Source organism: Abramis brama (assembly GCF_963993115.1).
Source record: "Abramis brama genome assembly, chromosome: 11".
Classification (NCBI taxonomy): domain Eukaryota; kingdom Metazoa; phylum Chordata; class Actinopteri; order Cypriniformes; family Leuciscidae; genus Abramis; species Abramis brama.
The window spans coordinates 1,686,062-1,711,652 of record NC_139973.1 but is presented as its reverse complement, the minus strand read 5'-3'; the positions used below and the strand labels follow the sequence as shown (position 1 = coordinate 1,711,652).

The 25,591-nt window shown below is 37.2% G+C and overlaps 2 protein-coding genes across 2 annotated transcripts; both read left to right on the top strand.

The window, feature by feature from the left end:
- Nucleotides 1–4,629: 4,629 nt before the first annotated feature.
- On the top strand, nucleotides 4,630–11,493 carry arfrp1 (ADP-ribosylation factor related protein 1). Its single transcript, XM_084129436.1, has 7 exons — nucleotides 4,630–4,980; nucleotides 5,334–5,421; nucleotides 5,501–5,583; nucleotides 5,715–5,796; nucleotides 9,235–9,305; nucleotides 9,399–9,499; nucleotides 11,053–11,493. The coding sequence occupies exons 1-7, from the start codon at nucleotides 4,888–4,890 to the stop codon at nucleotides 11,138–11,140; spliced, it is 606 nt and encodes a 201-aa protein (XP_083985562.1). The 5' UTR covers nucleotides 4,630–4,887; the 3' UTR covers nucleotides 11,141–11,493.
- A 1,503-nt stretch (nucleotides 11,494–12,996) lies between these two features.
- Nucleotides 12,997–24,387, top strand: stmn3 (stathmin-like 3). The gene is made up of 6 exons (XM_084129437.1): nucleotides 12,997–13,137; nucleotides 13,683–13,922; nucleotides 15,973–16,068; nucleotides 16,889–17,070; nucleotides 21,209–21,400; nucleotides 23,276–24,387. The coding sequence occupies exons 2-6, from the start codon at nucleotides 13,904–13,906 to the stop codon at nucleotides 23,333–23,335; spliced, it is 549 nt and encodes a 182-aa protein (XP_083985563.1). The 5' UTR covers nucleotides 12,997–13,137; nucleotides 13,683–13,903; the 3' UTR covers nucleotides 23,336–24,387.
- Nucleotides 24,388–25,591: the final 1,204 nt, after the last annotated feature.

Genomic DNA, 25,591 nt, shown 5'->3' with positions numbered 1-25,591 from the left:
TTTTTTTACAAAAAAGTATTAACGCAACTCTGACTTCCTTTTTAAAAAAAATTATTAAAAAAGTAAATTAATTTTATCTTCCTCAAACTCACACAATTGTTTCATTTTCAAAAGATGTCTACAAAATAATCAGTTCACACAGAAACCATGGTCTCCTTAGTATTCACTAGGTTTATAGAGCAGCAAAGCAAACCATTCCACAATGTGCATGTTTTGAAAACATTTTCTATGCTACTAGTTTCAAGTATATATTTAGAATAACCTAAATAACTGCATCAAGCAGAGGGGCGTGTTTTGCTAATAATTTGTTTATTTTTTGCACAAGGCACTACATCGTTTTAATTATTTTGGTGTTATCAGAATACATAACACTTTAAAATTAAACTTACCAAAATAATTGAGTAAAAATTCAATAAAAGCCAATGTCATGTATGTATTTGTGGTTGTATGGAATACTATTTTATAAAGGTTTAGAGGAAATAAAAAAAGTTAAATTACTCATAAATAAAAAGTTAGGGGGAAAGACTCTTGATGTAAGTCATTAACTGGGGACGTTCTGTATGCAAATTAGGCGTCATTCAACTAGTTAAAATGCGCACATTTGCATCTAATTGACAGGGCAATGCAGGTAAATAGGATAAACAAAATAACTAAAGCATATCACCTGGTGGTGATATATGCTTATTTTATTACTAACTTATTTTATTACATGGCTTGGTTGAATTCCAATGTAGAATGTGGTCTGTTATTTCTTGATAACAGACCGCTGTGCGGAGTATAACAAACCGTTGCCATGAAAAACAGAGCGTTGCTATGGACTCACAGGATTCTAACCGTAGAGACGGAGCGTACTATTTTCTTTAGCGGAAGCAACACAATCGGTTTAACAATCGGGGGAGAGGGAGCGCTTCAGAACTCCTGACCTGATATTTATATATACTATTCTTCAATAAATATATTTGTTTGACAGGGAAGCTGTGCGCAAACAGAAATATATATTATTTAAAAAAATAAAATTAAAAAAAGCACCCCAGAAAAAAGGGCACTTTCTCTCCAGGAATAAAAAGGGCAGGTGCTCAAGCCCCCTCTGATGTCTATGTGTGCACGTGCCTGCAGACAATGATGGAGAGCCTCAAGAAGAAGTGACAACATGTAGAAGCAACAGGACATTTCTGAATGGTTAGTTGATGAATTTATGTAGCTGATGTGTAGTTATCTTCTAGTCATTGATTAGCATATTCTGTCATGATAATCAATAAATCGTGTTAAGGGGGCGGGGTTTATGTAAATTTTAGGGTTGGTGATGTCACTAACCCGGGAGGAAGCTCGTGTAGTCTCTACCAGCCGTTTGTTGTAGTTCTTAAACAACAATTTCTTTAAAAGTAAATATCTCCCTTTGCTTTGAACTTTGAGTGTCGTAACTTTGCAGATGTTGTTTCTGCTCAAACAGCAACATTACACACTAACTAAAGTTAGAAAAGTCAAATCATAATCAACCACCCCTTTAAAAGAATAGTATCTTGCAAACAGAATATAGGCTTAATAGTTTGGTTGGTTATGCATTGGCCTGATTCTGGATCAGTCTGGATGGATGTTGTTTTTTGGTTTCTCTTGATTTGATATATACTTTTTGTGATAAACCTGGTTATATAATTTCACCCTGTCCTTTTTTAAATTTGCTGCTTGTTCGAGTGTTATTGGACTCAGATGGTGTTTGGGTGTCGTGAAACCGGGTTTGATTTTTCTGACCTGAACATGTTTTTGTGAGTTTCATGCTATTATTGCATGAATATAATGGAAGAGGAAACGTGTAATGTATGTTGGCCTGATGTAGTTGTTCCATTAGCAGCCTCTTAAAATATGCATCATAAATATTGCACACACATGCACTTACACAGTGTGTGTGTGTGTGTGTGTGTGTGTGTGTGTGTGTGTGTGTGAGAGAGAGAGAGAGAGAGAGAGAGAGTGTGAGTGAGTGAGTGAGTGAGTGAGTGAGTGTAAGTGTTTGTGAATAAGTGAATGAGTGTGTGTGTGTGAGAGAGAGAGAGAGAGAGAGAGAGTGAGTGTGAGTGAGTGTTAGTGTGTGTGTGTGTGTGTGTGTGTCTGTCTGTGTGTGTGTGTGTGTGTGTGTGTGTGTGTGTGTGTGTGAGAGAGAGAGAGAGAGAGAGAGATAGAGTGAGTGTGAGTGAGTGTGTGTGTGTGTGTGTCTGTCTGTCTGTCTGTCTGTGTGTGTGTGTGTGTGTGTGTGTGTGTGTGTGTGTGTGTGTGTGTGTGTGTGTGTGTGTGTGTGTCTCTCTGTGTGTGTGTGTGTGTGTGTGTGTGTGTGTGTGTGTCTGTGTGTGTGTGTGTGTGTCTGTGTCTCTGTGTGTGTGTCTGAGTGTGTGTCTGAGTGTGTGTGTGTGAGTGTGTGTGTGTGTGTGTGTGTGTGTGTGTGTGTGTGTGTGTGCGTGTGCGTGTGCGTGTGCGCGTGCGCGTGCGTGTGTGTGTGAGTGTGGCATTGATAAAGACTCCTGATGTGGGATATTGCCGGAAGGTTCTGGAGGTCAAGCCACAGATGCACTGAATGGATGCTGAGTGTCTCAGAGAGAGCCAGTCCCTTTTCTCCAGGGAATGATGTTTAATGTGTGCTTGAACTCAGAGTCGAGAGGTTTGAACTCAAATGAAAGAGATGATTCTGCCACAGAAATGTCTATTTCTTGCAATGCAACTGATAAAGCAAAATGAAAGCTGGTGAGAATCATGCATGATCTTCACTATGAAGAAACGCTTCTTTCTTCATGGACGTGGTTTTAATGGATTGACGTGTCGAGGGAGAAGCTGAGCTGAAAAGAAAGTGCTTTTGGAAGTTTTCAGTGCAAAACAGATCGAGGAGAGTGTGAAGCTCCTCTGACATTTTACACAGTGAATTTTCATTACACATTTTATACAATGAACGAGTCCATCTTGTATCCATCTTCCAAACCGTGTTTTTGTCTTAAATGTGGATTCCACACGGCCCAGATGTGGGGGAATAAAATAAAATAAAAACTCATATGCTTTATAATGATATCTGGGTCTTATTTCACAACAAAATCCAAAAGAATAAAAGGAAATTATATATGTTTATATATGCAACTCAATTCACAACATTTCCAATAAACAACAATAAACACAGCAAAATGGGTAATTAAAAAATATAGGTAAAGTACTTGTGAAAAATGAATACAGAAAATCCCTTCATATAGGCTTTTCTTAGAGTTTTCATATTCATATTTTCATATAGGCCTATAAAATTAGCCTTAGTTTCTAAGAAATGTGCAAAAAATCTAAATGAATTGTTCTAAAATTAGATTTATCTATTCTTCTATATCTATCTATTACATATTATACTGTTGTTTCTGATTTTATAGCGTTATGCTATACACTGTAAAAAGTGATCATTTGACTTAACTTAAAACTTAAAATTGAGGAAACCTGTGCTTTAAAATTATTAAGTAAATAAACTTAATGCTTAATCTTTTTCAATTAAGCATTAAGTTTATTTACTTAATAATTTTAAGGCAACGGGTTAACTCAATGTTTTTAAGTAAGTGAACAGAACACTTTGGGCAGACACTATGTTGCTGTCTGGGTTGGTGATGAAAGAAACCACACATGATTCTTGGAGAGAAAGCACAGCCATGTGTGGAGAAGTCCTGCTCCTCCTCTCTGGATGTAATTTAGGTATAATGGGATCTAGAATGTTTAACCCTGATGTAACAGATCCACAGAGCTGGAGCTGAAGGTCAAGGTCTGCCCACGACGAGCTGGATCATGTCACCTGGAACCACTTGGATTCACAGGCTGTGCAGTGACAATCAAACTCCATAAGGGGGCGTCACACCATCACTTGTGTCTTATGTCTTCCTGTGTGTGATTTTAGGTTTAGGCTTTTTCTTTTATTAATATGTTTAAAAGTGTATCATAATCATAATCATATTTTATGATTGATTTATTATATTCTGTATAAAATGAAACACCTGAAAACTATAATTGTGACCCCATGGATCACAAAACCAGTCACAAGCAGCACGGGTATTTGTGGGAATAGCCAACAATACATTACAAGTATTGTATCGATTTTTCTTTAATGCCAAAAATCATTAGGATATTAAGTAAAGATCATGTTCCATGAAGATATTTTGTAAATTTCCTACCGTAAATATATAAAACATTTATTTTTGTGAGTGAATGCAACACAATCGTGAACATAAATGCACAACTTTAAAGGTGATTTTCTCAATGTTTCGATTTTTTGCACCCTCAGATTCCAGATTTTCAAATATATCGGATCAAATATTTACATATCCTAACAAACCATTGCCTACATCAATGGAAAGCTTATTTATTCAGCTTTCAGATGATGTATAAATCTCAATTAAAAAAAAAATGACCCATCTGACTGGTTTTGTGGTCCAGGGTCACGATTCATGAGATTTAACTGAAGGTGTTACAGTGCAGCAAGCTATTTTTGGGTGTCATGGATATATATATATACAATATATATATATATATTGGTGTAGTATAATTACTATGGTGAAATAAAAAGTGTAGTTAAACGATCTTTCAGTCTTTGCCACCGAACAGATGATGAACTACATTTCCCACAATGCACTAAAATTCGCCAACAACTTCCCAGGAAGCGTTTATTACTGACCGCTGCCAACATGGACATAAACAGCAAACCAGAGTCTCACGAATTACATCTGATTCACTGAATCCATATTTGCATTTATATGAAGAAAAACACCGTGTTCTCTATCGTAATCTTCACTAGAGCTCGTGGCTGTTTACGTTGTTTACTTAGCGCCGCAGCTAAGCTAAGCTAGCTGTGTTTGTGATGTGAGCTGGTAAAGTCTGTTATTGAGGATGTACACTTTATTATCTGGTCTGTACAAATATGTGTTCCAAAAGGACGAGTACTGCGTCCTGATCCTCGGTCTGGACAATGCAGGGAAAACGGTAAGACTAGTAGTATATAGTTCACGCCTAAAACAGTTCCACAAAATCAGTTATGCTTTAGTAACATTTTGGGCTTATGATGTACAATAACCTTGCCCAGGTAGGCAACTTGGAAAGTGGTGTCTAGGTAGGGTGCTCATCAAATTTTAAGACTACAATACCCCATAATGCAGAATTTGAGACTGCAGTAAATATTCTCACTAGTTAGGTTGCACACTAGGTTTTGACACTGTTTCTATATTAGTATGCAGCTTATTTAGTTCCTAGAATAAATATGATGCTCAAAAGTGCAGTTTAGGTTGGCAGCTCATTAGTTTTGAGACAAATCTGTGTTCTTTTCTTGAATATTGTAGACCTTTCTGGAACAAACAAAAACAAAATTCAGTAAAAACTACAAGGGCATGAACCTCTCGAAGATCACAACTACAGTCGGCCTCAACAGTGAGTAATGCATGAGAGAGTAATGCAAAACTAATACAAACATAGCTGTGGTTTTACTCGTTTTTCCTGTCTGTTTCAGTCGGCACCATTGATGTGGGAAAAGCTCGCCTGATGTTTTGGGATCTTGGAGGACAAGAAGAACTACAGTCTTTGTGGGACAAGGTGACACACGTTCACTAAATGTGTCCTGATGCTGTCGTTGAAGATTTTATATTGAGTGCATTATATAAATCCACTACAGTAGACAGGAGCGCAACTAATCTGTTTGTAATGTCAAATTTACCTTGTTTTAGTACTATGCAGAATCTCACGGCGTGATCTACGTCATTGACTCCACCGATGAGGAGCGCTTGGGCGAGTCGAAGGAGGCTTTCGGTGAGTTTTACTCAAATGAGGAATCAATCAGAACATGAACAGTCATCAGCATTTTTCATATCACCGTCACACAAAACCTGTTTCACTTCAGCAGAAGAGATGCTCAGATAGTTTCATTGTACGTAAACCAGGGTTTCCGTTGTCCGGTAATTACCGGACATTGGCCGAAAAAAAAATGAAATGTCAGACAAAATTAAATCTCTCCGGTCAAATTGTCCGATTAAAATTGCCTAATAATCCCGCCCCCCTAACACAATCTGAATTTGAGAATAATCCTAAAATGTATAAAGCAAAAATACACCGACCTTTGGCTATGTTATAAAGGAACAGGCTCTACCGTTTGAAAGTTATTAAACATTATTACATGGCTTGGTTGAATTCCAATGTGGAATGCGGTCTGTTATTTCTTGATATCAGATGCTGCGGAGCACTAGCGGAGCCAGGATTTTGATTGTAGGTCGGCCTCCAGAAAACTGGATGGGCCAGTTAAAATAAGCCAAAAAATAAAATAAAAACGGGTTCCCCTTCATCTCCGTTTCAGCGCTTTTCTGGGCACTGAGGACAGCGACTCAGTAGCCTACCTGAATTGAATGCGTAATTAGCATAGGTAAAAAATAAAATAAAAAAAACCTTAAACAGGATTTTTTTTTTTTGCTTTTTTAATACAATTACAATTTCATTTAATTTATTGTTTAATAAAATTATAGGCCTATTTAGTTTATTAACAGCAACAACAGCTGTAAAGATGAAGTTGACGATCGCCATCTCCGTAGTAGTGAACGCGCCTATAGAGAGAAATGCACATCATGGATTACATAATCAGAGAGTAGCCTATTTCTTTTCGTTTTAAATTGTTAAAAATACATTTCAAGCTTTCTTAAGATATATTTCATGTCTGTGAGGCCTACGCTGAGTTTTGTTAAATTAGGATGAGATGCGCTCCTGTTCACGAGCAATGCAAGTGACCGCGCGGGCGCCTGCATGATTAGGCCTATCGTCTGCTAAATCCAGGCAATTGGTTGATAAAAAAAAAATATTAAAATTAAGATACAATTTATACAAAACGAAATTCACTTCAAAAAAGTCTTTCTACAAAACAAAACTTAATTAAGTGGTCAAAATCATGTCTGACCCGCTCCATGTCTCTCGATATTGCGCATACTCGTGCAGTCACTTTTCATAATCAACATAAATTAAAAAATAACATTATAATATTTTAACAAATATTAAACTAAGTGAGCTTATTTAATGGCTACAACACGTATAGTAGACCTAGACTCTCTATTTGTACAAATTGCTGCACATTCATTTTATTCTGAATTTTGCACACATAAGTTGAAAGGCATTTGTTTGTGCATGCATAGCAAAACATATCTGCAACATTTATCAAGTTCACTGATAATTATGCGCGCATTTATTAATTATTATCTTAATGAATAATGTAACAAGGACAAAGCATGTAGCCTAAGCTGTGTTGTTTGTTTAGAATGGAATGGATCGCAAATAGATCCGAATGAAGAAACGTACAAAACCATAGTAGAAAATGTTTTTTTCCGTCTATTTGAAAGTTAGGCTAATAAACATGTTGCATTCGGCCTGATTATGTCATTTTTTAAGTTACATAGCCTGCCTCCAGTTTTCCTCAACTTGACTAATTAAGAGGCGATATTTGACCGGCATATCATCAAAATGTCCGGAAAACGAAACCTTACTTTGACCGGCACCATTTTTTTCTAGCGGAAACTCTGACGTAAACACAGAAACTGCCGTCAGACGCAGATTTAGGCCTGTCATTATTGTGGATTAATCGTTTGATCGTGGTTATCTGGTCAAATCACAGTTATTTAAATTTCAGTCATATTTTTCCATCCAAAATAAAGGAAATTTTAAGTGCTTGAAGAAATGCCATCAAATGCATGATATTGCATTTTTATTTAATTTTTGGGTGTGTTGGAGAGAAACAGGGAGAGTCATAATCTGGCAGAGAGTAAAGAATAAAGAATATAAACATGGTTATGAAGCACTCAAAGATATTCAAAGGTCGTCCTTCATATGACATGAAAGCTTGTGGGTTTACTTATATTATGTTATATTATATTATATATGCCGGTTACACTTCACAATAAAGTCCAATTAGTTATCATTAGTAAGTTGTATCTGTTAAAATTATTTAATGGACCTTGAATGAAAAATGAATGGTTGGATTTTTTTGTTATATAATGTTAACAATGATTAATAAATACTGTAACAAATGTATTCCTACAGTATTTATTAATCATTGTTAACATTATATAATAAAAATCCAGCTGTTCATTGTTCATTCAAGGTTCGTTAAATAATATTAACAGATACAACTTTTGATATTAATAATATATTAGTAAGTGTTGAAATAAACATTAACTAATTTGTATTTTTCATTATTAGTTCATGTTAAATAATGGAACCTTATTGTAAAGGGTCACCAATAATATTATAAATAAATAAATATTAGACATTTTTACATAACATTAAAGTAAATCATATAGACCTAACTGATTTGTATACAAACACTTAAATTACACTTTTATTTATTTTTATAATAATAAAGTTATATGAAATGGCTGTCATAAAAACCTGCCAGATTTATTCAAACAAGCATTAAAAATTGAAGAACATTACAAATTATAATGAATATGTAATATGGTGCATATATTTAGCAGAATGCTCCTCTAGAGTTAATTCTTCTCGCTGACTAACGAGTTTATGGTCACTGGATATGGTTTTCTGAGGTAAATGTGACGTTACATGACATTGTTTACAAGCTGATTTACTGACGTCTTTCCACGGTTGAAACACTGATTGAGCGATTCCATGTGACATGATACGGACTTCGATAAGTTGTTCTCCATCTTTTAACACACTTTCAGACGCTCATTCATGTTTATCTCGCGCTGTAACTGGTGTTATTAATGCGGAAGAGAAGATCATGTGCTTCTCTAGAGCTGAGCCAGAGCGATCTCACGCCACAGCAACAAAACGGCATTTATGTTTTTGAATTTCGTAAGAAAATGGACGTAATTTGAAATCTGAGACTTTGTTTGATATCAATAGTAACAAAGCACAAAGATTATTGTGATTTATTGGATGGGATGCGCGCTACAATGTTCCATTCATTCATCAACTGAAAACAGGATGACTAATTAATTCTTGGGATTTAAGAATCGATATCGGTTCGTAAAAATGAGAATCGATTAAAATCAAGAAATCAATATTTTTTACCCAGCCCTAATATTTGATGGTTTGCCTCATTGATTCTGTTATTTTCCTGTTTATTTCTGTGTTTCTCTATTGTATAAAGCCCTATAGAAATAAGGGTCACTTGACTTTCTAATCGGGTGGAACTTAGGGAAGTTTATACCATTGTCTAATGTGAACTGACTTCATGTTCCCGTCGACCAGAGAAAATGATCAGCAGTGAAGTTCTGGAAGGAGTTCCTCTCCTCGTTCTGGCAAACAAGCAAGACGTCGAGGTATGAGCTCTGCGTCTGATAGAAATGTGTGTGAACGGTCACGTCTCTAGGTGGCGCTGTGCTCCTTCATTTCATTTGTCTTGTGTTCCTCAGAACTGTATGTCTGTCCCCGACATAAAGACGGCTTTCAGTGACTGCGCTCCCAAAATCGGGAAGAGAGACTGTCTGGTGCAGCCCTGCTGTGCGTTATCAGGGTACGTCTCGTTTATTATTCAGTGTTGTGTGTGGAAACCCTGCTGTGTGCAAGTGCACTTAGTGGAGACCCAAAAAACTGAGGAGACATCAAAATCTGTGTTGTTTATGACCTATAAGCAGTAGGGGTGGAACGGTACACAGAAGTCACGGTTCGGTTCAGACATCACGGTTCGGTACGAGTTTGGTACGAGTTCGGTACAATGGAGGGAAAAGCAAAACAGAAATGCAGAAGGCTCGTGCACGTCTCAGGCTGAACCACCGAATGAAAATAAATGACTTAAGCCTTGTATTTTTTAATAAAAAGACAAAAAGACCTTGAGATATGTTTGGTAATTGTTCCTGAATGAATTGAAAATGAATTTGCTACATTTCAGATTAATATATTTGTTTTCCTTAAAATTTTAATTAACAGTAACTTAAACACTGCAGTTTGAATGATGTCCTGCATAAACAAAATGACGGAGTATGTTTTTATGTTTCCACTGTTCGATCGCGCCCGCGCCACACACACACACACACACACACACACACACTCTCTCACACACACACACACACACACACACACAAATATAACACTTTGCGACTTTTCGATCGCGCCCCTCTCTCTCTTACTCTCTCTCTTTCTCTCTCTCTTTCTCTCTCTCTCTCTCTCTCTCTCTCTCTCTCTCTTTCTCTCTCTCTCTCTCTCACTCACTCTCTCTCTCTCTCTCTCTCTCTCTCTCTCTCCCCATTTCGGCAACGAGAACGTTTCTAAACCAAATAGAAGAATAAGATGTGTTCTGGTGACTGGCGTGTTTATTGAACCATCTCTCTCTCTCTCTCTCTCTCTCACTCACTCACTCACTCACTCACTCACTCACTCTCTCTCTCTCTCTCTCTCTCTCTCTCTCTCTCTCTCTCTCTCTCTCTCTCTCTCTCTCTCACACACACACACACACACACACACACACACACACACACACACACACACACACACACACACACACACACACACACACAACATATTCCAGCATTGCAATCTTTACATCGCAGCCTGCTTCAGAGCTAAGATCATTTACAGATCTAACAGTAGTTCCGCATTACATATTCTTTATCCGTGTATTCTCCGTGTAAATTCATGCACCGAACCGTGACACCCGTACCGCTTCGGTTCAATACGAATACATGTACCGTTCCACCCCTAATAAGCAGTTTTGGGGGAAACGCATTACAAGGAACTTGAGTTACATAATCAGATTACTAAAAGTGCTGTGCAATGATTAATCACATCCGAAATAAAAGTTTGTGTTTACATAATAAATGTATGTGTACTGTGTATAATTATTTTGTATATATAAATACACATTAAACCCTGTTGCAGTGATTGTAATGACATCGCTATGTTTCCTTGAGGTCGAGCCAGTTTTGCATCTGTTGCAACTTAGTAAATGCTTTGTTGTTGTGTTAAAGATAGATAAAGATCATTGTTGATCATTTTGCTCTAAGCTTGCGCTCGACTGGTTTTGCTGGATGTTTAAACCGTGTGTGTTTTCTGTGCCGTTGTGTTTTTCAGGCAGGGAGTGAATGACGGCATTGAATGGATGGTCAAATGTGTGATCCGGAACATTCACCGCCCTCCCAGACAAAAAGACATCACATAGAACATCATCTCTGTGTCGTGTGTGTGTGTGCGTGTGTGTAGGGATTTCTGTAAATGCATAGAGGATGCAGTTGTTCTGAGGACATGTAAGTTATGATATTATATTTGGCGGATGCTCTTGCAGACTTAAGTTTGATATCTATGCTGTGACATTGTAGATATTTATATGCTGAACTGACACCTTCAGTCTTGATTTCTGTTTTAAGCTCAATTTTTTTTTTTTTTAATCAATAGTTAGTAAAATAATGAAGACATTCCTAGTACAGAATTTCAAGAGGCGTTGTTTTTAAGACTCCAAACCTTAGTTCTAATTACTAACCAATTCTATAATAAACAGCAGAGATGGAAAACAAAGCACTTGTGTCTCGGTTTAATTTGCACAACAGATGTTTTCCCAACCCTTACAAATCCGGGAGAAGCCTTGTTCTGTCAGGACTGAGTTTATTGATTTTTCTCTTGTCTAAGCTGAATGTATTTTGCATGAAGGCACCAGTGAATCAATAAGCACCGCTCATGCTATGAATGTTATTACAGCGGTGCGCATCACATCTGTGACCTCTCTCTATATGTGTGTGTGAAAGAGTCAGTATGATGTTTAACATGCTCTAAAAGCCCCTGATCTGTCAACATTCCCAGATGTTATATGATTAATCAGTGATGTAAGCATCGTAAGTGCTAATGTTCATATGTAGTTGTTCAGAAATCTCACACTTAGTCTTAAAGTTCATTGAGTGCGTACGAGTGCTTGAGAACGAGGATCTGAAGTGCCTTGAATCCGGCTGTTCCCGTGTGCGGTCGTTTCAGGACAGCTGGCTAAATCGAGCCGGGCTTCGCACGCAAGCCTTCAGCTGAGGGTTCGGACATGAATTGTGTATGAAGACTTCTGTAACAGCGCATCCGGGAATCTGGAAGGGATCTTGAATAATACAGCTGGCACTTTTGGTTACGCTGCAAAAAAAAAAAGAGTTTTAAATATTAATATTTTGCTGGAAAACCTTGTATTATGTTCGAATTCTGGGTACGATAATATGTTGGGAGTCAAATTGACCCTAACTGGATTCAATACAATTCACGAAAATGAAAAAAAAAATAATAATAATAATACTTCTCACACATTACAAAAAAAATTGTTTTAAAATAAAATAGGAAAATAATAAACTTTTTCTTTTTTTTTACTTTTTTTAAATGTTTTATTTGTGTGTGCTTGTCTGAAGCTCGAACAGTAGATCATGCAACAATAAAATCATGTGTTTGATTCCCAGTGAAATGAACATTCTTGAACTGAAAACAATGTGTGCCTTCAACACAGTGTGCATTTCTTTGGATAAGAGCGTCTATCAAATGCATACATTTACATTTAAATACCGTCAGAGTAGTAGTTTAGAAACTGACAAAAAATTGCATCATTTTTATTTTTATTTTGGTTAACCATGAAATTGCGGGTCAAATTGACCTGCGAACATCAAAATCGTAAGAAATCTTGTGCACTCATTCCACAATTTCAATTTCAGTTCTTCCAACAACTCAATTTTGTATTGTAGTTTTGTCAAATTGACCTGCAACATGATACAAGAGTTTTAGCAAAGCCCAGACTTGATTTAAGAGAATTTATCTTGGATTAACATTTTTAGCAAATAGCTTTTTCTATTTTCTATTTCTATACAAAATGTTTGCCAGATAAAATAGAAAATCCCAGACTTACACTGAACAGTGCTTAATTTGAACTAGTAATAACTTGCATAGGAACATGTGAAAAATGTAAAAGCACAGTAATAACAAAAAATGCTATTAGGGCTTTATCTTAATAACCCTGTCGAAAAGAAACAGTGCTTCTATTATTATTCCCATCTTAAATGACAAGCTTGGTCCTGTACATTAATAAGCAGCCGTCTGATGCACGTACGTGTCGGTTTCAGATCAATCTCTGATTGGAAAGGATAAAATGTCGTCTTGAGTGTTTGTCGCGCGACTGAACCCAATCCATCTTCTGTCTTGTCGGTGAGTTATTGATTTTGTTAGTGCCTCATCGATTGGACCAACAGTAGTCCGTTTAAAAAGACAACAGTATCTTGAAATATTTACCAGATACAGCATTACACTGTATTTTACACTGTATTTCTGTCTAGTTTTCCAGTGCAAATATCTAAACATTCTTAAATCAAGATACATTTACTGGAGGAGCAAAATGACTGAAGATATAAAGTATCATAATTATGCAAATGTATGCTTAAAACAGTGGTGTCAGAAAGTGATCTTTTACTTTGTCTGAATCATTGGCTCATTTTCTTCTTTTAAACACAAACTCATTTAATTTTGATGCATTTGTCAGAAAACAAGTCATTGCTTCTCCAGTAAATGTGTCTTGATTTAAAAAATATATTTATTTTTTTTGCGCTGTAGATTATAAAATGTTAGATGCATATCAAATATTAAGACCATATCAAATGTTGCAAGAACTTTTCTCAACCAAAATGACTAAAAATAGCTCTTGTTTCCAAGACAACAGCTCTACATCACTTTATTATTGTCTTTTTTTCTCTCAGTTTATCTCTGGATCTGATAATATTCCAGCTTCGTCTGCGACATCATTTCGCCATTTCTCTCTCCCGTCTCTTTATTCCTCTCTTCATCTCTTGTCCTCTCCTCCTCCTCCTCCTCCTCTCATCCATCATTCCTCCCCTGATAATACAGACCATCGCTGTGCGTCACTCCTTCAGTGCTTCATTCCCTCCATCTCTCGGCTCAGCATCCATCCGGCAGCACAATGGACAGCACAGTTTCAGGTAAGAGCCAGAACCCAGAAAAGACACTATAAAGAGAGTTTTGCATGAGATTGCATGAGCCACCATAGAATCGACTCATCTGTTTTTTTGCCAGTGATGTTTTGCATGACATTGGTATTAGTGAACATGTCCTTTGCCAAGCATGATGCTATTGGAGTCTGTAGTATCTAAGAGATCATTAATAGATGGATCATTTCTGTTTAAACAAGACTTATTATGTGCTGATGCTCAACGCTGCAGATGTTGCGCAATAAAAAGCGGGTTCATTTGGAGGGTAGCAGCAGTGCAGCAAAATGTGTCGCAATGTTGAAGACGAGATCACATTCAGACACACACGGGAATCATTCATCCACTATATGTGACCCTGGACCACAAAACCAGTCATAAGGGTCAATTTAATTGAGATGTACTGTATATATCATCTGAAAGCTGAATAAGGATGGATAGGCCGAGATACAACTATTTGAAAATCTGGAATCAGAGGCTTAAAAAAATCTAAATATTGAGAAAACGCTTTTAAATTTGTCCAAATTAAGTCCGAGATTGTGCTGCATCCACTCACAAAAATATATTTTATATATATTAACGGAAGGAAATTTGCAAAATATCTTTACTTAATATCCTAATGATTTTTGGCATAAAAGAGAAATCAATAATTTTGACCCATACTATGTATTGTTGGCTATTGCCACAGATAAACCCGTGCGACTCGAGACTTGTGATCCAGGGTCACAGATAGTCTGATCATCTTGTGTTGTCTTTGATGAGACCTTGTAAAGAAGCCAGTGCAACCCCAGTGGTTGTGTTTTTGGATGTGAAATAGTTATATAAATAACAGCGCGGTATATCATGTGACTCGTTCTAATGTCCGGCGGATGCAGCATCTTTGCTATCTCAGCTCTCTTACAAAGTCACCTCTCTTTTGAGCTCATGTGTGATAAACACACACACACACACACACGCTCGGCTTGGATGCACACGCCTGAAGAACTCGCTATAGTCATAAACACTAACATTAAGTCTGCATCTATTAGAAATACTGCTTCTGTGGATTGTTTTTAAAAAACTTCTTAAAACGCATCTTTTTAGTCAAGCTTTTAATTTATGACTGTATTTTTTTTATACTGTTTTTTTTTGCTCCTTGTTTGATTTATTTTGTTCTGCACATGCTGTACCGCTTTGAGTTTGAGAAATGTGCATTACAAATAAAATGTATTACTTATTTAGGTTCTGCCCCTTTTGCATGCATGAATCAAATCGGATCTGTGTCACACATGACCATCCTGACACACAGTTCACCTTCACACAAGCTCACACAGTGAATTATTTTGCTGACATGTGCTGTGGTGAACAAATCAATAACGCATGAATCAGGTTGAGGGTGCAGGCTGTGTGTTCATTCTTAATTCATGTTAACTAATGTAGTTTAAGTCCCCCTGTAGTCAATCATTTTATCCCTTAAAGCTCATCTTTGATCACCAAAATTATTTATCTAAGCGTTTATTTCTTGCCTTAAAATATGTTGAATGTAACTCGACACCCTTGCATCATTTAGTATGCGCGGTTCTATGAATATGCAAATGAGCCCCGCCTCCACTCACTCACTCAGCTCAGAGATCCACTGGTTGACGATCACACGTTGATCTGATTGGTTACAAGGTAGTTTGTGACGTCAGAAACACCAGCGATTTCAAAGCGTGTTTTTGAGACTGTCTTTGGTTCACTGCAGTTTTAAGGAGGAAATACTCAGCAATGGAGTCGACTTATGAATTCACACATGGTTTGTCTTAAAGCGTATTAAAAACACCACATAGACATATAAACAACATTAAAAGCTGGATTTTCAACCACAGAGGGACTTTAACCTTATTGAAGTGTTAATATTTCTTATGTAAAGAAATGGATTATGTCTATACAGCGGTAACTATCTGTCCTAAATTCTATTCAAGGTTAGAATTAGTGCCGGATCGTAGTATGTAGTAGCAAAGATGTCTTTTCTTTCCCCACCACATGCATATATATATCACCGTTTTCTTTCTTTCTTTCGCAGCCTACTCTGAGAAGCTGAGAGAGATGTCGGTGTTGTCTCTCATCTGCTCCTGCTTGTATTCCCAGCCTCATCCCAACACCTTCGGCCAGTTTGAAGGTGGGAGCTTCAACAGTCAATGACTGGAGGCCTCAATACAAGAATATTGAATATCTTCGCGTGTCGGTCAAAAATGACCGATCTGTTGTTGTTTTTTTCAATGAAAGGAATGTACTATATTTTGTTTTGATGTTTTTTATTTAATATTTTGTACTTTTAGGGGATTTTATGGTACTACATTATATTTACGCTGTATTTATAATCCATTTATTCATGTTTTGAGCATAGACCTGAAAATTACATTTCCAACTTAAACTGTCATAAATCTTGAATGCTTTAAAGCTCAGACTTAAGTTTGATCTCTTTTTAAAGACGACGCTTGGCAAATTATTGATGAACTGAAAAAAGTTTTAAAAAGTGAACTTAAAAAAAGTTTCAGAATTTTATGTTTATTGTTATGAAAACAAAAGAAATACTATTTTCAATTTTGATATGAAATCTATATTTTCAAAAACCCTGTTTTACTCTAAAACTGCAAGAAAATCAAAGCCATTAATCTTAACAAGTTGTGTTCCAAATTTGAGCTTGATATCTCAAACAATGAGCTTTTAGTAAGATTTAGTTCGGCTGCAGTACCAAACGCTTCCACTAGAGGAAATTCGTCTCCCACTCATTTCTGACCGCGAGGAGCTCAAGTGTGACTATATTTTACAGGACCATTTAACCTTTTCGAATAATGTCCATGATTTTTTTGTGTGTCCACATAGCAAGTGCCAAAACCTTTACCAAGTTTCGTACCATTCCGATGAAGTAAAAAAAAAATGTTTTCCCGAAGAGCACCAATGATCACACATTCATTGTCCTCATCTTCCCTCCAAAGACATGGAGGTGAAGTCCCTGAATAAGCGAGCATCTGGCCAGGCGTTTGAGGTCATCCTGAAGAGTCCGACTGACCCGTCTCCTCCAGAGAGACCCCACACCCTGGCGGTGCCGGCCCAGAAGAAGGAGCCTTCGCTGGGGGAGCTGCAGAGGAGGCTGGAGGCGGCCGAGGAGAGACGCAGGGTAAGATCTTGCATCAGTTTTCCGTGGAACACTGCACATAAACAAATGCTGCGTCCCAATTCGTCTACATATACTACGCCCTAAAAGTACGCACTGTTTTTGAGAAGAAAAGTACATACTTTTGAGTGTGAAGCAGAAGAGTATGCATCGTCATAACAGCGTCTTTAACGGGCGCTCTGTCGCTTCGTAACTTGCATCCTGTCACAGTTTAAACTGCCCTGTCAATCATCATGTCACAGTTAAAATCCTCCACATTCAACAAAATTTAATTTCCTACCGTTTCAGAGAAAAATGTGAGAGAAATCACACGTTAATCTGCCAGTCATGGGTCTTTAATTCGGAGAACTCTCCTCATGTTTGCATAATGATGCATTTAATAAAAGTTAATGACCAAACGCATCGTTATAAAAGTTCACAATGCTGTTTTAGATTAAATATAATGTGGATAACATTTAATAAATATATTTTTGTCAGATTAGATAGGCTACTGATTATTAAACACTCATTCCCCTTTATCTTAACCGCTCTGCTTAACCATCGGTCACACACATCCGCCATGTTTGTAGTTTTTTCAACTTTTTATTCGTGTTTGTAGTTCTAATCGAATCCTCGTCCACAGCGCAATGGGTTGTGGGCAATATTAGCCATTAGCACGGATCTGCACTTCGGATTCTAACCGGAAAAAGTAGACCATCCGGGTATCTCTGGAATGCTCATTTCAACATACTACGATTTGGGACGCACTAATTCTGATTTCGAATACTATTCTAAATGGATAGAAAGCGAATCGGGACGCAGCAAGTTTAAACTACCAAGATTGAACCATGTTTTTTGGACACTTACTTGTTCTAGTAGAGTTAATCAACAGGATGTTTCGTGAGTAACACATCCAGCTGGTTAGAATGACACTGAATTATTTAGCAGATGCATTTTTCCATTGAGACACGTTCATGAAAAGCACGAGCACATGCGTAACTGAGAATCTTCACACTCTCAGGCCTCATCCACACTCAGAGGCGGACAGAGTACACAGCTACATTACCTGAGTAAAAGTACAGATACCCCTTGCTAAATTTTACTCAAGTACAAGTAAAAGTACTAGTCAGATGTCTACTTAAGTAAAAGTACTAAAGTACTTGTTTTTAAAAGTACTTGAGTATCAAGAGTACAAGAGTACATTTTCTAAATATTGCATTACTACTGCCACAGTGCTAACACAGCAAACACTTAAAGTGAAAAATATCATTAACTTGTTCAGAAAATTGAAATAGTCTGGCGAGGTGGGCACGGGTTGGCACATTCCCGGGATGTGATATTTTTTTTCCCAGGATGGTAGGGGAAGACTCATGAATATTCATTAGGGAAGTCATCCCTGATTGGTCTGATGACCTACCCCTAAACCTACCCGTCACTGGGGGTCTTATGACCTCCCTAACCCCGCCCCTAAACCTACCCGTCACTGGGGTTAAGACCAATCAGGGATGACTTCCCTAATGAATATTCATCAGTCTTCCCCTACCATCTTGAAAAAAAAAAAAATATCGCTCCCGGGATGGACCTGCTGCGTCTTCATCCATTGTTTAGTCCATGGTTTCGTCTCTTATCTAAATCTGACCATGGAGTTGACTTTGGCGGAAAGCTGAAGGTGATTGCTGATAGGCTGTCCCAATCAGTGGCACCTGCACAATCCAATCACATTTGAGAGGGAAACAACAAATTGAGGGTTTCCGAGATGTTTCTTTTTTCCTTTTTTTTTTTTTTTTTTAGAAGAAGTAACGGGTACTCACAGTTATGGATAGAAATGTAGTGGAGTAAAGAGTACAATATTTGCCTCTCAAATGTACTTGAGTAAAGTCATGAGTACTCCCCAAAAATGATACTCGAGTAAAGTACAGATCCCTCAAAATTGTACTTAAGTACTGTACTCAAGTAAATGTACTCCGTTACTGTCCGGCTCTGTCCACACTAATACGTTTTCGTTTGAAAATGCATATTTTTCTCTCCGTTTTGACCTTTTGTCCAACGTTTTGAGCAACGAAAACTAAGCTTTTTGAAAACGCTCTATAAAGTGGATACATTTGAAAACGCCGTTTTCGCGTTGTATATGGACTGTGAAAACGAAGGTATTTAAAAACTATGATGTAAGTTTAGTCATGTGACGCATATTGAACCCATAGATATTCATGTTTATACCAGTATTGTGCCTGTTATGTGCTTTCACTTTCACACTGTTGCTAAAATATGTTACTTTGCACACTCTTCATATCACAGTCCTGCAAAGATGACAGAATTTACTCACATTTGCTGTCCTGCGGTAAAACATGAGAGCAATTGCATTTAGACCAGACATATAATGGTGAGTGAGAGCGATCTGGACGATCAGTGAATGCTGAGATATTTTGCTAAATAAAATGATCCTGCCAGAAGAATTGCGTGATAACCGGATCATGTCTTGATCTGTCTGTATCATCTCAGTGAGCGTTTTGAAGCAAAAATCTATCCGGATTAATGAAGACATAGCCTAAAAATAAAGGTTCTTTATTGGCATCTATGACTGAATGATAAACATCCCAGCTATCAGGGAGCGCTCTACAGAACATTCAGAGAACATTTACTTAAAGTCCCCCTGTAGTCAATCATTTTATCCCTTAAAACTCATCTTTGATCACCGAAATTACATATTTAAACTAGGGCTGTCAAAAGATTAATCGCGATTAATCGCATCCAAAATAAAAGTTTGTGTTTAAATAATATATGTGTGTGTACTGTGTATAATTAAATTTGTATCTAGAAATACACACACATGCATGTATATATTTAAGAAAAATGTGTTATTTATATATAAAAAATTATATTTATATATAATATAAATTATATATAAATATATACAGTATATGTATGCAAATATTTCTTAAATATATACATGCATGTGTGTGTATTTATATATACAAAATAATTATACACAGTACACACACATATATTATTTAAACACAAAATTTTATTTTGGATGCGATTAATCGCGATTAATCTTTTGACAGCCCTAGTTTAAACGTTTTTTCCTTGGAAAAACATTTATTCATGCCTTAAAATATGTTGAATGTAACTCGACACCCTTGCCTCATTTAGTATACGTGGTTCTATGAATATGCAAATGAGCCCCGCCTCCACTCACTCACTCAGCTCAGAGATCCACTGGTTGACGATCACACGTTGATCTGATTGGTTACAAGGTAGTTTGTGACGTCAGAAACACCAGCGATTTCAAAGCGTGTTTTTGAGACTGTCTTTGGTTCACTGCAGTTTTAAGGAGGAAATACTCAGCAATGGAGTCGACTTATGAATTTACACATGCTTTGTCTTAAAGGAGCCGTATGTAAGATTGTGGCCAAAACTGGTACTGCAATCACTTTCAAATTACTGTAGAGCGGTGTATCCCCTCCCCCTCCCCCTGACTCGAGGTTGCCAGATATGCTGCAGAATCCAGCACGAACGTTTGTAGCTGCAGAGTAACGGTAACTAGAGCAGAGCTGGCAACCCGGCTGCCGAAACACTACTGGCTTCGTGATTGGTAGATAGGTGGAGGGTGGAGCTTCAGGCCAAAACACAAGATGACAACATCAACATCAGTTGAGGGCTGCAAGTCCACTTTTTAAATGACAATATCCTGGCCGTACTACTGTTGTCAGTGATATAAGTATTTGAAATGAACATGATTTCTTAATGTCTAGTGACATATCAGGGCCATTTTATGATTAATTGAAATACATTTCTTACATACAGCTCCTTTAAAGCATATTAAAAACACCACATAGACACATAAACAACATTAAAAGATGGATTTTCACCAAAGGGCTTTAATGAGAACATTACCTACACGTTCTTAGAACAGATTTTTTTATCCTGGCCTTAACATCCATGGAAACCCTCTATAGTGAATAGATATGAAAATGGAAAACAGTTAGTATCCTTGTATTGCCATCTGAAAACCAACACAGTCCTCTTTTGTACGTCTCCATCGCCGCTGAGATGTTTTCATGACTTTGTCCCACATTTGGCCTCTTTTTAAATGTCAGAGAAGCTTCTCCTCACTGTCTCACATTAGCCGTGTCATCTACTCTTTCTACACCTCTTTGTGTAGTCCCAAGAGAAGCAGGTCCTGAAGCAGTTGGCGGAGAAGCGGGAGCGTGAGAAGGAGGTGCTCAACAAGGCCCAGGAGGTCAACAACAACTACAGCAAGATAACCGAGGAGAAACTCAACCACAAAATGGAGCTGATCAAAGAAAACCGCATGGCCCGTCTCAACGCCCTCAAGCAGCGTCTGAGAGAGAAGGTGAGACATGAACTAGTCTTTCTGTCTTAATCCATATTTCTGGTCTTACTGTTTGTTGTTCTATAAAAAAAAATGTGTGTAGATGCTCTGGAGGTCCTGTGTTTTCTGATGGGAGTAGATCCATAAAATCCAATGCAAACTCAATCTATTTTACATTTACACATTTGGCAGACACTTTTATCCAAAGTTACTTACATTGCATTCAAGGTATACATCTTGTTAGCTCATGCATTCCCTGAGAATCGAACCAATTCTTGGCGTTGCTAGCGCCATGCTCTATAGTTTGATCTACCGGAATGGCATTTATTTGAAAAACAAACCTTTTTATGATGCAACCAGGGCTTAACATTAATTTGAGCAGTGGTGTGTAACACAGTCACTCCTACTAGCCACTTTGGCGGGTTGAATTTTATATAATATACATTTTTCAATTGTAGTCTTTTAAAAAGGCATCTAGTGTTGTCAAAAATAATGATTTTTTGATACAGATCAAAATATCTGAAACTCTTTCGCAGGATCCACAATACCAGCTGCGCATCCCTTTACTCACTCGATTAATTTGCTCCGAATGAATATTGTTGGTGTTACAGGGCTTGAATTTCGGCAAGGATTGCGCGTATTGAGCATAATTTACTCAATTCTGCAGATTTTGTGCTCACACTCAAAATGCAGCACATAAAGAGAAGTATATTGGCTATATTAAACAGTATAATGGGTTCGTGGGAAAAAAACGATGGCAGCCTAATATACCAGCTGCCAAATTATGAGATAATATTAAAAATATCGGTTACACTTTATTTTAAAGGTGTCATTGTTACAGTGTAATTATATATTTAAGTACTGAGTAATATTAAGCAACTGCATGTACTTACTATAGGGTTAGGGTAGGATTAGGTTTGGTTGAGGGTTAGTTGCATGTAATTATGCATAATTTACTGTTATTACTATAAGTACATGTAACGTGTAACAAGGACATTGTAAAATAAAGTGTTACCAAAATATCTATATGGCAGTTTTTCCCTATGGCATCGATGTCAAAATTGTGGCCAGTGAAAATCCTGAGTGGCTAGTAACGTTAGAAAACCACTAGTCATGGTGGCTGGTGAGCAAAAACAGTTAAAGGGGTCATCGGATGCAAAATTCACTTTTATATGGTGTTTGCATATAAATGTGTCTTTGCAGTGTGTGGACACAACCACCATACAATGAAAAAAAATACATTCACTCCTTTTATTTAATCCTCAAAAAGTCTAAACACTCTCAATAATCAAGCCGTTTGGATTTTCTGAGCACTATGATGTCATATTGCTCATGCTCCACCCACAACCACTGACGCACCCCGTATTAGCATATTTCCTGTTTTAGCATATTTCTGCCCTCAGCCATTCGACACCCCCCATGGAAGAGAGGGGTGGGGTGAGCAGTTGCTCATTATCATTTAAAGAGACATGCACCGAAACGGGTCGCTGTGAACAGAGCTGTTTTTGAGGAGGTAAAGGGTGTTGTTTTACACAACCATTGAAGTATTTTAACCAAAGTATATTACAAACTTTACATGAACACCCTAAAGAATCATCCCAACTTGTGGAAAATGGGCATCCGATGACCCCTTTAATATCAACCGCTGGATCCAACAGAAAAATAAAGTCTAGAAAAAATGGGCTGGGAATACAATTTTATCTTGACTTTTAGGAAATAATGAACTAAATGAACTATGGGCTTGAATTTTACCACACTTCCTATTGCATGTTGTTTTTCTGGAGTAACAGGCTTACAAATGTACTGTCAATAAATAAGTTTCCTCCCTGGTTACTGCAAAACAGTTCTTATTTATAGAGCATTGATCACGCTCTCTCTCTCTCTCTCTCTCGTCAGGAGATTCATGCTGCAGAAGTCCGTAAGAATAAGGAACTTCACACTGAACTCTCTGGCTAAGGACAATCTTTGACGCCAGAGCCACGAGACATCCAGTCATGACGGCATTTGGAGGAAATGTCTTTCTTTGGCCACATGAGGTCAAATCAGACTCACCTTATCAGTTTTCCTTATCAATAAATGTCTGAGCATATAACAACATCCCACATACACCACATGGACACAAGTATGTGAGCACCCAAACTGCATACATATACGTGCTTGTTGAATGTTTAATTTCAGAACCCTGGGCATTAATATGAAGTTTGTCTTTCCATCATTGTTTTCAGTTCTAAGATATTCAAGTTTTTCCACATTTTTTGATGATCCTTGTGTATTTTTCGAACTAAGACGTGTACCTGTACCAACATATCCTGTCATATCTCTATCCCTAAACTCAAACTTTACTAAAAAATTATGTCTCAAAATAGAAATTATAAGCTGATGAGAATGTTGTTGAGCCAAACCCTAAACAAATCATTTGACCTATTCCTAAAATCTGATTGGCTGATCTTGATCCAGGAACATGCGCTACTTGGCAAAACAATTGACAAGCATCCTCCAAAACTATTGAACATTTCCAGAATGTTTAAGATTTAAAATTATTAGACTAGCCAAACACATTTATTAGAAAGGGGTGCCCACATACTTTTGGCCATGAAGTTCATCTGCCTGCTGGGAAAAAAACAACTTAGACCAGCTTAAATTCCAAGATTAACTTGTTTTCGATTGCCATTAGTGGTGTGTAAGCTTATTGTAGACCAGTAGATGAGCTTAAACCAGCATGAAAGTGTTCAAACATACCTTATGTCACCAGCAAACGGTATGATCTGGTCATTTATTCTGGTCTAAACTGTAATTTAGCAGGGCTGAATCTCACAAAACCAAAAAACATGACTCTGTGTCCACATTTACACTGCACTTTATAGGATATGATTCATTCACGTTGGTAGTTTAGGTGCATTTCAAGGGTCACTGATTTGTTGATCTGAAAGAGAAATGTCTAAGCTATATGCTGCTAACTGATTAATGAAAACCATTTAAAATAAGATTAAAGCATAACATGTTCGTAATGAGAAGTCTTTGTCATTTTTGCAACGCAAGGAAACTAAAAACGCACACAACAGATTATCTATGATGGCAACTCATCAAGCTTTCCGAGATTAACCTTATTTTGTTGATGTTTATCACTTTCGGGTAAAAGTGTCATTTATTTCTGACATCCTGTGACCTGCATTTTACATTTACATAATACAAGCATGCATTTGCTGTTATTATCTTTTACAAATGGTTAGCAATTTAGTGTCTCCTGTGTATCAGTGAAGTTTCTCTAGTGTTTTTTATAGTAGTCTATGACAAGTTTATGATCAGGTTTTGTACATGGAAATTTCTGACGCAGTAGTTTCTAAATCATAAGGACTTATATAGCAGCTGATAAGACTTATTATATGCTCGTAAATGCTGCTGAAGCAATAATCAAAGCTCAGTAAAAGAATGGTGTGTTTGCATACGCGTCATCAAGTATCTATGACAAACACTGGTCAAAGTGTGATGCAAATTACTGAAACTGAAGCTGTTTTGTTTGCTTAGATACTTCCTTTTTTTGCTAATATTAGTGCACACTGCAGCAGGCCTAGAAGATATATTACTGTGTGTGTACCTACTTAACTATATTTACCCAGAAGTGACCAAAATCTCCAAAAACCTCAATTTAGGGACGACCTCATTTGTAAATCTGGTATAAAAATAAAGTAATTAAAGGTTGTTGTTTTTTTTATGTAAAAATGCAGAAAATTTTGTGATGGGTAGGTTTAGGATTAGGATTAGGGTTAGTGTGTGTGTGTGTGTGTGTGTGTGATGGGTAGGTTTAGGGGTAGGGTTAGTGTAAGGGGAGATAATATACAGTTTATACAGTATAAAAACTATTATGGAATGTCCCAATTTAGATAGCTAAGTAAACGTGTGTGTGTGTGTGTGTGTGTGTGTGTGTGTGTGTGTGTGTGTGTGTGTGTGTGTGTGTGTGCGTGTGTGTGTGTGTGTGTGTGTCTCTGTGTCTCCTGGTTTCTTGTGAGGTAGGTGGATCTGAAAGCACTTTTAAAAGTAAACACAATTATGACATTCCTGGGCCCTTAATCAGAGGCAGAATAGTGGGTTATTCAGACACGTAGCACATTAACCTGTTTTGTTTGTGGAAACATTTACATAACCTTATTTAATATGGCATTTAAAAGGGAGTGGTCAGGGTCAGGTGGTAGAAACATAAATATTAACACTCCA